Raw genomic sequence first — 14,480 nt, forward strand, 5'->3', positions numbered from 1 at the left:
CCAGTCTGTCTGCAAGACTTATTTTGAAAATGTTTGTCAACTGTTTCCAAAAAGACTGATAACTCTAGATGAAGAGTTTGCAAATGGAGGCAAATCAGTCTTCACAATTTCTTGTGTTTGGATATTATGGCTTCGCAGTTACAAGCATATCCAAAAAAACGAAGAATTCGAGAAGTTAAGAGGCATTGTGGCTATTAGAATTACACACACACACACACACACACACACATATATATATATATATATATATATATATATATATATATATATATATATATATATATATATATATATATATATATATATATATTTATATATATATATATATATATATATATATATATATATATATATATATATATATATATATATATATATATATATATATATACACACATGCCTATATCTTTGAGAGTGCGTGTATGTACTGTATGTGCGTGTGCCATTGTTAAGGAACGCGGGCGCGTGCATCGAAGCGTTGACGAAATGTATTTGTTAACTTCCTAGCAGAACCAAGTGGGACACAGTCACACCTGTTCCATTGCATAGGCAGGCTCTGCCTACATCAATGAACAACGATAAAACGGTAGCAGGTGTCACGCTTCTCTGTTGCAGATGAGACTAGTAGAGCCGATAGGTGAGCGAAGGGATAACACACAAATCGTGGAGGGAACAAACACTCACACTCACAAACGCGTTTCAAAAACGCTGAGGGGAGCGTCTATACGAGTGGCCAAAGTCTGAAGACCCCGGAAGATAAGGGAGAGTCAGTTTCTCCAGTGGAAGGAGACACTAAACACTGCCAGTAACTTCTCATCGACTAATTCGGTCTGTGGCTGAGCGTGGTGCGTTCCGTCGCTGCTCCTCGCGAAAAGAAGAGGTAGATTATCTTGTTAGGAAGCCCTGCACGCCAACGTCACTCCAAGGATGAAGAGTTCCGATCGAGATAAAGGTTGGTGCTTGAACTCATCATTACGATTAACTAAGTTCAGTGGTCATAGCTGCATCTTTCAAATATAAAGCGCACTTTGAAGTTTGTCGTTGGTGGAGGATTTGAGGGAATATATCCTTCAATTTTTTGTCTTTAAGGGTTGCCCATCGTATACATTTCCACTTTAATTAAAACTACGAAATTTTATATACATATATATAAAACACACATATATATACATACATGTATATATATATATATATATATATATATATATATATATATATATATATATATATATATATATATATATATATATATATTAACAGGGACATCGAGGAAAGACCATGATGATTATTAAAAGTTTATCAGGGCCGACGGCGTTTCACAATACCAGATTGCATTAGCAATGCGGGAAATGACACAAATAGGAATAATAATAAAGGAACGTCGCAGAAATATAAACATAAATGAGAAATGAAAGATCTAGTAACATCAGCACGAAAAACCTACCCGAGCCAAGGTAAAAGAGTGACTAATAATAAAAAAAGAGAAAAGGAGAGAAGTAGACGCACACCGTAGAAGCACAACGTAACCAAATAGGCAGTTCAGCAATGAAGAGCCGTATGGAGGCAAGTCTATTGTTATTAATGAGGGAGCGATGGTTTTTATTACAATAGATTCGATCTGAGGTGGTTCGTTCTTCTCTGTTTGGAGTGGAGGCGATAACCTTGAAGTCTTGAGGGTCAGTGTGTGACCTCACTTGAGGGAATGATTACGTATCTTCGATACTTCGGGTGTGGACAGACTGCAGCCCGTTCTAAAGCTAATTCCAGATGACAACAGATTCCGATTGTCAACAATCGCTTTGAACATCCAATGTAAGTTTCCAGTTCGCACTTGGGACAGGTACATTTGTAAATAATATTTAAATAATGTTGGATGTTAAATTCCTTGAATCTGAAAAGATTTCTTTCTCGACAGGAAACTTAATGTTCGACTGCTGGGCAGTAATAAAATCAAAACGTGTCCGAATCAAACTCATGTTTGATTAAGTTTTAATGTCGAGAAAGAATATATATATATATATATATATATATATATATATATATATGTATATATATATATATATATGTATGTATGTATGTATATATATATATATATATATATATATATATATATATATATATATATATATATATATATATATACACATATATATATATATATACATATACACACACACACATATATATATATACATATATATATATATATATATATATATATATATATATATATATATATATATATATATATATATATATATATATACAGAAGCAGAGAAAGGACGTCTTTGCTGCCTGAGTTGATCAGCAGAATACATTTTACAATATAAACAGGTTGAAGATAACAGGTTTGATCTGGGTTAGAAAAGGATATCTGGAGTTTAGGCCGACATTTAGAAAGAAGAAGCTGGCTGGGGGGTATGAAGTTTTGTTTGAACGAAGGTGCGCTGATACTGTCCAGGTACGACTTCCTTGCCGAGGGAGGGACTTCAGAAAGAGATCTACAAAGCTCGCCTCAGAAGCCCCTACGTCGTAGATCTGTATGAGCGTGCCAGGGACCAGGGCGGGTGGGCACTGGGCACGTGCTCCCCCCCCCCGCCCAATGAACAATAATGACAAAATAATAATATTAAAGATTTAGATAATAATAACACAAGTGAAAAATATAATAACGGGAAAAAAAAAAAAAAATCTATTACAGAAATAATACAATTTTGAAAATAATAATAATAATAATAAAAATAATAATAACAATAATCTTAATGATAATAATAATGGATTCGGTGCTTCCTGATAGAAAAGGCGATTGCTGTCCATTTCATAATTCCTACTTAAATACTGAAGGAAATATATTATACTATGATACGACAGAAATGCTTCATGTAAAGCTAGCATTTTCCAGTAACTTTTACAAAGGTCACCTATCTATCCTCTATCTCTTTCATTGCCAAACCAGTTCGATACTCGATTACTTGCAAATAAAATACGTAACAGTTTAAGATTTTTTGTTTGTTGTTGTTGCAGCAAGATGCCGTTTTAATATTATATAGTACATAACATCATCAGTTTCACGGGTTCTTAGTCCAGTTTTGCTGAAATTGACGATTTGTCAGGGAAGGCTATAGCTAATGTTTTATTAAAAGAACTGTCCGGATATAACCTAAATCTTCAATATTTGATTGGTCAAGCTATAATAAGAGAGAAATGTCCCGCTGCCCTCTATGCCCACTGTGTAGCTCACGTTTTGTATTTAGTAATCTCTAAGTCTAGTGAGGTTCCAGCAATTAGAAACTGCTGGGATGATGTTAATGAAATAGTTCAGTTTTTCCATTCCTCACCCCAAAGCCTGAAAGTCATGGAAAACATCATCAAAAAAGATGAAGAAAGGGACTCATCTCTTACTTTTAGACTGCATAAGTTTTGTGACACTCGATGGGTAGAGAGACACGAGGTAATAATGGTATTCAAAAGGTTACTTCATTAAGTTATTGAAGCTTTGGGAATAATCAGTGACTGGAAAAATCCAGGTAATGCTGGCAGTTTAATGAAGAAGGTTGACTTTGAATTTATAGTTGCCCTGAATGTCCTCCATACCATATTAAGTGAAACGCGACCATTATCTCAACAGCTGCAGGCAGTAAATGCTGTACAGATATGCTAGAATGTTCCACTCAAATTAAGTTGGTTCAGGAAAATATTCAGAAAATGAGAGATGGAGAAGACAGATTCAGTGATATTTATGACGAAGCAGAGAAGCAGGGCGCAGACCTTGATGTTTCAAAAAATGTGCCAAGGTTGGCCAGTAGGCAAAAGCACCGAGCAAATCCTCCAGCCTCCAACCCACGTGATTATTATCGCAAACTGTTTTCATTCCATTTGTTGATTTTGTACTTAATCAGTTCGGGGATCGCTTTGCTAACTACCATTTCATTAAACGTTCATTGTGTGTATTATTCCCTAGCAATTTTAACCGCAGTTCTTACGATGAGCTGATCCCAGCTTTAGAAATCTATAAAGATTCCATAATATCTCAGGGGTCAATAGGTCATATAGATTATTCTGCATCTGAATATGATATATGGAAATCTCGCTGAAAGGCTGATCCAAAAGAGTCTATTCCCAAGATAGTACCAGAAGCACATGTGCAATGCTCAGAAAATTACCCCATAACGAAGTTACTCTTACAGATATATGGGCCACTAATACAGAGCGAAGTTTTTCGACCCTTAATTACATAAAATGAGACGGGCGAGCTACCGTGGGATCAGAGAGACTGAACGGTCTCGCTAACTTGAGCATTCATAGTAAAACCAGAACCCACTGAGTGGGTCCTGAGTAAAACGACGGATGACATAGAACCGGCTGTTAAGAGTGTCATTGATTTATTTTCGAAGAGCGCCTCAAGTAAAAAAGATCTTATTTTGTTTCTTATTATCTGAAGTTATAAAGATGATTACAAGGAAAATTCTAATTATTATTTTATGCCCTTTATGTCCTTCTCATTTGCAATAAAAGAAGTTCCAAAATTTTATAGATTTCATAACTTGGCCTATTTTTAAATTGTTCCAATCTTCTGAAATCATTGATGATACAGAAATACCCTCACAAACAGGGGTCACAAAAATTCTATGTATAAAAAACATTTGCTTGAAAATCTTATATCAGCAATAATTTATACAACTAACTAACAAGAAGGATTATGGCAGCCTCAGACTCCATGTAGTACGCTATGTACAGTATGTGCTGGTAGTTTGAATTGATAATTTGACTGACAGAAACCAGCGAATATTTAGTTTTTCATTGTACAAAAATTTTTAAAGTAACGTACTACTACTGTAGTAATTTGTCCCATTGATAATGTTGTCATCGCCATTCTTCTATTTCAATATAATATTTCAAGCACTTAACATATGGTGATCTACATCCCAAAATGTTTATAGGTTATCATTCATCGCATCTAATATTCTAAAAGTGAGTAAATACTTCAGATATCAACTACTGAATTCTAAATAAAATGCATGCATCATCCATCTCTCACTCTCTTTCTCTCTCTTTATATATTTGTGTAGTATAGATATATATGTATACACACACATATATATATACATATGTGCACACACACATATATATAAGCATATCTATATATATATACATATATATATATATATATATATATATATATATATATATATGTGTGTGTGTGTGTGTGTGTGAAATATATATACACACACACACACTTTTACACACACACACACACACATATATATATATATATATATATATATATATATATATATATATATGTATGTGTGTGTGTGTGTGTGTGTGTATAATCGAAAATTGGTGACCCCCATGAAGTTTTTCTGGATTCGCTAGTGTCAGGGACTCAACTGAGACACCTGGGTGTACAGTAGGGAACTATAGCGAAAGGTGCTGCTGGGAAGTCAGAGAAATGCTGAAAGTGTGAGAGATGTTGAGACATAAGAAGCTATTTTGGAACTCGAGGGAGAGGAGCTGAGGTTTCTCCTAAAGGAAGGAAAGCAGAGGCGTTGACGCAACATAAAGCAAATTTCAGAGACGTACTTTTTTGCGCCGAATGGCGTTGGAGGCCGAGTTGATGATGATGGTGACGATGGAAATAAGAAAGCGAGAACAGAGCTGAGGAATGGAACTGAAAGCAAATTAGAAGAGAGGTGAAAGTATCCATGGAAAGGGAAAGAAATTTACTAAATGACTGATTGAACTGAACTGGCGTCGCAACAACGAGTAAATACAGAACAAAAAATTTTGATGTCTCATGAGACTTTTATTCAAACAATGTAAACGTACAAAAACACGAACCCATTGTAATACTAAATTCATTATTTATGAGAAAATCCGTGTGTCTTTTGTTTGGCCGCTTTCTCCTTAAAATAGGTCTACTGAACCATCGATATACAGTACATACACAAACATGAATCATTTCTACTTTTACTTCATTGCTTTATAAATAGAATAAATAAATAAATTACACACATATATATATGTATATATATATATATATATATATATATATATATATATATATATATATATATATATATATATATATATATATATATATATATATATATATATATATATGAAGGGATTGTTATTTTCCTGAATACCAGACAAACCAGCGACTTGTCTAGCTTACGTAACGACGTAATTGTTTATCTAATCATATCAAAAGCTTGTGTGTATGATATACAAAGGCCAGTGTCTTTGCTGAGTGTTTATCTGGGCGAGATAATGGCGATGCATTCCGTCAAGAAGCATTAAAGAAAAACAGCCCTTGAGAAAGGGTTCATTAAAATGATTAATTATAACATTTTTCATTGGCTCTTTTGTTGATATTAGTGTCAATAGAGTTCAAAAGTGTTTAGCCTCTTGGTGTATGGTAGAATTTTGATAGAAAAATAACGGCAGATGACAGAGAGAAGTGTTCGTAGGGAAGAACAGTGGGGCTAGGCAGGGGATTCTTTATCTAGATTTGATCTCTTTATCATTCATTGCAATAATGACAGCACTGATAGTGAAGTGAAAGTAATCTTCATTGGGCTTTAATGTTAATAATAATGTTAATGATAATAATAACAATGAGGTAATGAAGAAGACGGGATTATAACAACGAAAAATACCTTGAAGAAATTTAATATATCCGCCAGGTGAGGCTCCTTGATCCTTCCACTAGAGAGGAAAAATAAGCACCAGAAATCAGCCGTCTTTCACACTCCAGAAATCTTCCGTGCCCAAACCATCTCCAGGAATTAGGGTCCATCTTTTCAGTGATACAAACAGTTTACCACTTTTATGCCATCTTTACATTTTTTCATCCTTTCAATCCTTCTTGCTATACACAATACTAAGTAAACAATCCATCTCAATTGAGTACAACCTTTTCCCTTGCATTTGTTTCCCATTTTCCCATATCTCTCCCATAAGAGTTGGCTTAACAATCCCTTTATATATTTCATCTTTACTTATAAAGCAAAAAAAATATAATATAAAAGACGAATATGGAAACATCATTGGCATTGCTCAAGCCCTTAACGAAAAATGGTCCAACTATTTCGGCAACTTACTGAACATAACATCGGAAGAGAGAAATGAAGATGAACATATTTTTCAATTTGATAGAGAAAATAGGGAAGCTGTGATTACGTATCAAGAGTTTGATAATGCCTTGAGAGAGATGAAAAATGGAAGAAGCCCTGGTATGATAAGATAACAATTGAACTGGTTAAAGAGGGAGGAGACCTGGCAAAGCAGGTACTATATGACTTAATTCTATCCTTCTGGCTTGATAGTAAAGTCACAGAAGAGTGGGAAGACATATTACTGTGCCACTTTATAAAGGTGAAGGTGATTCAGGTATGTGCGAAAACTATAGAGGTATAACACTCATACGTCATGCAGCAAAACTTTATGAGAGAATTTTAGAAAAGATAGCACGTGGTATCATTGAACCTCATTTAGGCGAAGAACAACATAGATACAGTAAGGATAGAAGCACATCAGATCTCATATTCACCCTGAGACTTGTCATCGAAAAATCATAGGAATACAATAGGTCAATAAAAGCTATATACAGTGGTGTGGTATATAGCTTTTATTGACCTAGGAAAAGCATTTGACTCAGTACCTAGAAATAAATTGTGGAGATGTTTGGGAGAGGTGTGTGGACTGAATGGTAGGCTGGGGGCTGCAATAAAGAGCACATACGAATCATGAGTAAATAATGTAAGGACCGGATACAAAAATGATAAATGGTTTAGTGTAACAACGGGTGTCAAACAGGGAAGTGTACTGTCTCCACTCTTGTTCATCGCTTACATTGACAAAGTTGTAAAGGACTTTAACATTACAGGAGACATTCTGCTTTTTGCAGATGATGTAGCTTTTTGCACATATGGCCGAGAGGAATTAGAAGGAGCACTGGTATGCTTAAATGGTTGTTTAACAGAAGCGGGACTAAGAATGAATATAGGAACAACAGAAATATTAACAGTCAGCAAACAACCAAAAGCACCAACAAACATGATAAGGAATACATTGATAAAGGACACCGACTCATTCAAATATCTTGGATGTGTGTTTATAGATAAGGGCGATAAGAACAGAGAGGAAATCACGGAAAGAACAAAGAAATACAACAGATGCTCTGGAGATCTTTATCCACTGATGAGAGATGCGTATGTACCGAAAGAAATAAAGAAAGGTATATTCGAGGGATTGTTAACACCAATAATGACATACGGATCGGAGAACTGGACAATGACAGGTCAAGACAGAGGTAGGGTCCAAGCCTCAGTGATGAAAAGCATGAGAACAATAATAAACAAAACAAGAAGAGATAGAATGAGAAATGAGAATGTTAGGAGGACACTAGGAGTGGCACTTGTGATGAACAACATTGAGAAAGGACAGCTGAGATGGCCGGGTCATCTGATGAGAATGGATGAAAATAGAATTGCAAAGAAAAGATGGAACTGGATACCTGAAGGAAGGAGATCCAGAGGTAGACCTCGTAAGCGCTGGAAGGATGGAGTGGAGGAGGGGACTGACCCCATTGACAGGCTGAAAGCCTACTGGGAGTGGAAAGCAAAAGTGATATATATATATATATATATATATATATATATATATATATATATATATATATATATATATACATATACACAGTATATATATATACATATATATATATATATATATATATATATATATATATATATATATATATATATATATATATATATATATATATATATATATATATATATATATATATATATATATATATATATATATATATATATATATATATATATATATATATATATATATATATATATATATATATATATATATATATATATATATCCTAATTAAGTTTTCAGTCTAACCTACTTACTGTATTCCTTGCTCGGGATCCATTCCTGATGTCTGGCTGGAGAACAGGGGACTTATCATGAACCTTATGACTCTGACTCCAATTGCTATGTCAGGTAGAAACTTATATAGAAAAACAGTTGGGCTGATGGCCGTATTTCAACAAGGAACTGTTGCAGATAAACTCTTAGATTTACTTTAAATGGAATATTTTTATAATTAGACACATCAATCAGAAGAATGGGGAATGATAAGCAGGTAAAACAAAGAATCTATGGGTAATCCTCATGAAAGGGACACTGAAGAATTGGTTGCAGCGGAAATACCACAGCAAGAAGCACAAAACAAGCAGTTGTTTCCACAGCTAGTGACACCGTCTGCAATTAGAGAATGCAAGGGATTATGTAAGGAAAATTGTAACAATGAGGGTCAAATCAAGGGTTGCACATAGTGTGCCAAGATAACCCGATTCTGGTGTGAGACGCTTATGTTAAACTTCACACTAGATTAAGTCAGGACTTTGTGAGAATTCGCACTTCAGAAAAGAAAATGAATTTCAGTAAAAGATTAAAGGCACATGACTGTTTGAAATAACACAGAATCAGGATGTTACCTTAAAATGGAGCGATGGAGAGGCCTCATCGAATTTCACCAGAAATGGAGGGATGAGTTTAATGGGAAAAACAACCACGTGGAGGTCAGCTCAATAAGGAGCAAACAAGGGGCATGTGTGCTGGATCTGCTACCGATAGGGTTTCTGAGAGCGAGGCCAGCTGCGCCCTGTATTTTATGCCCTCAGAGGATTATTTTCTTGCTCTTCTCAGAGGGCATTCGGATTGTCGTCTGGCCTTAGGGGTCAAGATGGCGACTCAGTCACAAGTGTCGCGACCTCCATTTTCTGTGTCAAGACCTCATGTAGGCCTTCCAAATCCTGGTGACCCCTGGCAACCCCATGTTCATTTGTTTCTAAGGGGGACTCAACTTTTCTGGCAGGCTTAGGCAGGATTCCATCTCCATTCACATTTATCTGAAAAGAGGTATTTCAAGCAGTCACCAGGTCTAAGAAAGATAAAAAGACTGTATCAAAAGGGGAAACATGGAGAAAATTTATGTAGGGGCTGAGTTTCTCACACCCTTCCTCAGTTAGTTATCAGTATGAAAAATACCACATTTACTTTATAAGACAGTTTGGAGGTTGAGTTTGTTTATAAAGTGGTTTCCCATGTTACAGCTCCCCAACAAAGTTGACAATTGCACTTTGAATTGGATGGAAATGTCAACAACTAAGTTAACTGAACAATCTAGCTCTCTCTGCTTCCCTTTTGTGCTAACACTGCATTTAAAAGAGTCATTAATTCTGCTAGCAAATCAAATGCAAAATACATCTCACTGACTTTTAAATATGACATTACATAGTTACGTTATGCTGCAAGTTAAATTCATAGAATTCTCATGTTATTACATTAAAGCAGCATTATAGCAAATTCAAAATTAAAGAATTCTATGAACGAATATTTCATGAATCTATGTAACAACACAGAAAATAATAATGGAATTAATATGGCATTAAACCTAAGGTTAGTCATGCACTTAAGTTGTAATACTTTGACAGTCCAAAGTCATGTTATTAAGGTGCCTTGAGGGGGTATTACAACGAAGTATTCGTGGGTTTTAGTTAGGTGACACCACAATACTTGTACGCGGTGGCACAGAGCTAGATGTGGCATTAACAACACGGGTGCCTTGCGGCACGAAGCTAAGTACATGATATACAACTAAGTGTGTAATTGCACAGATTTGGCGAGTCAGGGATTCAGGACTCACATTGCAAGGAAAATAAATGACGGATGCAAAAGTAAGTAAAAATTATTATCAATATACCAGAATTATATTCATTAGCCTATGCAAGTTAGCCAAGTTCATTCTTTAGCCCCAAAAGGCATTAAAAGGCAGTCAGAGGGCGTGACCTCCCTGGCAGGAGCATCTGCCAATTGTGATGGTAATGGCGCTGTGCCAGGGATGGCACTCATGCAGTCAAGGCCAGATGGCTCCATGATATTCAATTTAAAATGTACCATGCCTTAGTAGGCATGAAAAAGGTAGTCAAAGGACTTACAGTGTTTAAAGAATCTTGACAATTGCATTCTGCATGGTAGAATGGGAAGCAAAATAAAATGATGAGCCATTTATAAGGCTTTTGCAAAAGAATTACTGAATGGGCAAGATTGCCAAGAAAATATTAACTTAGAAGATTGGAAAGAAAAATAAAAATCATCAAAACAGTAGAAATAAACATTACAAGAAGAAGTTAAATCACAAAGTTATAAGAATAAACAGGGGAAGGAACCTGGCATCCTCCTCTGGATAGAGGTGCCAAAGTTCTTTGTAAGATAAAGGTGAGGCACTGTGCCAGAGGACACTAGTGCGAGGAGAGCTCAACAGCTCTCATTGGGCTACCTGGAGTTATCTGTGCCCGTGACCTTTCTTCTGTGGACCTCCTTGGTAGGGGAATCGGTGAAACTGAGTCCGAGGAAGACATAAAAGTGCCACCTGTTCTGGCTTCTTTGACCCCCGAAGTAGGGACATTTGTTACAAACTCAACTACACGTAGTCTCAGTTCCTTGAGTTCATCGGCCATTTAAGACATGCCAGAATCCTTACTCATGATCATGTCTTGGTGGGGGGAGGCAGACTGGGAAGGAGACGGAGAGGTTATTATGGTGGGTGTGAGAGGCTTGCAGGCCACCATGACCAGCTCAGGCATGGGTTGCGAGGCTGCACCTTCAGGTGAGTTTCCGCTGTGGTCAGAGGACCCGAGTAGACTGTGGATTGGCTCTCGCACCAGAACTGGTAGCGGTGCAAAGCCGGAGGGTGAGAGGCGACCCGGACTGGGATCCCTCAGAGGAAGATCTATGGCGTACTCTGGGACTGGCATTTAGGGTTGGCACAGATGAGCATAAGCTTTGAAACAAGAGTTTCAGGGAACACACGTCCTTAACTTGGCATAAATAACTGAGCTTCCCACGGTATGAGGTAACCAAATGCTATAATATGACTCTGTTAAGAATCTCAGCACTGAGATGAAGTAATTAAATTCTCCCTAACATGACGAGTACAATTGCTTACACCTATCATGCACGGGTCAAATATTTTTCCCATGGTCACTTGTGCAATGAATTTACTCTATTTATGAATTTTGCCTAAGGGCACGTGACTAAATACTACGTTCATTGATGCTACCACACAATGGTCGTGTGACTGTTGTTTTGACAGGGAAGGTGGGAAGCTGGGTGAGCATGTGATGTTTGTTGTGAGGGAAATCTCACGCAAAATTTATGAAAAAAAACGAACGATGTGGGACGGTTTTCTTGGCTTGGAGATGCAAGATTTATGAATGGGGAAAGATCGCTCAGTTACTTGTAGTGAAAAAAAAGTACAATGAGGTTCGAGGTAGACAATGGCTCACATGGTCGCAAATGAGTTCATTTTTCGTGGACACAGCAAAATGATTTTTTAACAGTTTGTAAACAGGATTTTAAAGAAAACCTAGCACTTTTGCTTCAGTCAGCGAGAGAGAGAGATATACTCCAGTGAAGCAAAAATTGCTGGACGGGCTATAGTTCGTGCCCCGGATTTACTGTGTAGCCTAGCTAATTATTGGATGACAAATTTTCCAGAGCACATGGTCGTGTGATCGTTGTTTTGATAGGGAAGGTGGGAAGCTGGGTGAGCATGTGATGTTTGTTGTGAGGGAAATCTCGCACAAAATTTATAAAAAAAAACGAATGATGAAGGACGGTTTTCTTTGCTTGGAGATGCAATATTTATGAATGGGGAAGGATCACTCAGTTAATTGTAGTAAAAAGAAAGTGCAATGAGGTTCGAGGTAGACAATGGCTCGTGTGGTCGCAAATGAGTTCATTTTTCGTGGACACAGCAAAATGATTTTTTAACAGTTTGTAAACAGGATTTTAAAGAAAACCTAGCACTTTTGCTACAGTCAGTGAGAGAGAGATATACTCCAGTGAAGCAAAAATTGCTGGACGGGCTATAGTTCGTGCCCCGGATTTACTATGTAGCCTAGCTAATTATTGGACGACAAATTTTCCAGAGCACATGGAGGAAACAAAAGCATTGTTTCCTTTCCTTAGCATTTATAATTGCACTTCACTGCCTAGCTAATCGTAGCAGTTAAGACATGCAGACTATCATGTGTTATCCACAAAGCTTGTGTTTAGAAAATGCGCTCTCTCTTCACTATAAAAAATCTTGTTAGCATGCATGTGGCCTGTTGTTTCCTAACACTCTTCACAGTTACAGTTTTATTTGCACCTACGATAAGCTAAAAATAATAACACTACTTATGCTATGGAAACTTGTTTGCTCATGCTTATTTTAGGATTTATGTTACCAGATTTGTTTCTAGTCTTGCGCACAGCTTTAGCGAAGCTATTGGCTGGGATATGTAAGTTGTAAGGAGGTTCTTGCAATAGTGCAGACTGCGATTCTGAGAATCAGGTCACCATAGCAAGCTTTCAATCTAACCTACTTACTGTATTCCTTGCTCCAGGATCCATTCCTGGGGTCTAGCTAGAGAACAGGGGACTTACCATGAACTTATAACTCTGTCAGGTAGAAACTTATATAGAAAAACAATTGGGCTCAGGGCTGTATTTCAACAAGGAACTGTTGCAGATAAAAACTTGGGTTTTTAAGGAAAATTGTAACTATGAAGGTCAAATCAAGGATTGTACATAGTGTGCCAAGATAACTTGATTCTGGTGTGAGATGCTTACGTTAAACCTCACACTATACTAACTAAGTCAGGACTTTGTGAGAATTTGCACTTCAGAAAAGAAAATGAATTTCAGTAAAAGATTAAAGATACGTGACTGTTTGAAATAACCTCAAATCAGGAAATTACCTTAAAATGGAGCGAAGGAGAGGCCTTGTCCAATTTCACCAGAAATGGAGAGATGAGTTTAATGGGAATGCACAGGTAAGTGACTGGGGGCCCGAAAGATGGCCACATTGGGGTCAGCTCAATAAGGAGCAAACAAGGGGCATGTGTGTTGGATCTGCTGCCGGTAGGGTTTCTGAGAGAGTGAGGCCAGCTGCGTCCTGTGTTTTATGCCCTCAGAGGATTATTTTTTTGCTCTTCTCAGAAGGCGTTCAGATCATTGGCGTCTGGCCTTAGGGGTCAAGATGGCAACTCAGTCACAGGTGTCGTGACCACCGTTTTCTGTGTCAAAATATGGACCGATGAAATGTTACAAGAGTATATATACAAAGCATATGCAGGTGTGGCAGTAAGTCTCTGATGGTATGCAGGTGACTGATTCCAAGGAAGAAGGGAAATTAAACAATTCCCTGGTGGTTTTTGGCCTCATAACTCCCATCTGGCGATGTGTCTGGTGGTCGTATTTTCTGGAACACCTGCTTGAGAAGAGGCCTGGGGATTAACCCGTTGATGTCATCCCATTTCCAGAGTCCTTGTGACAAGTTCATATTGTTGGTTTGAATGATGATAGCAGATTCCAGCATCTTTCTTTTGTACAGACAGC

General features: G+C 36.9%; 1 protein-coding gene across 2 annotated transcripts in view; it reads left to right on the forward strand.

Annotated features, from left to right (window-relative positions):
- Positions 1-525: 525 nt before the first annotated feature.
- The window catches only part of LOC136828439 (organic cation transporter protein-like), a 65,257-nt gene continuing 51,302 nt past the window's right edge, over positions 526-14,480 (forward strand). Inside the window, exon 1 of one of the 2 annotated variants that reach the window (XM_067086500.1) lies at positions 526-952. In XM_067086500.1, the coding sequence (XP_066942601.1) occupies positions 928-952 (25 nt within the window). In that variant the 5' untranslated portion in view covers positions 526-927. The remainder of the gene's footprint in view (positions 953-14,480) is intronic. The other variant, XM_067086501.1, reaches the window with a different exon arrangement.

Source organism: Macrobrachium rosenbergii, chromosome 42 (genome assembly GCF_040412425.1).
Source record: "Macrobrachium rosenbergii isolate ZJJX-2024 chromosome 42, ASM4041242v1, whole genome shotgun sequence".
Lineage (NCBI taxonomy): Eukaryota > Metazoa > Arthropoda > Malacostraca > Decapoda > Palaemonidae > Macrobrachium > Macrobrachium rosenbergii.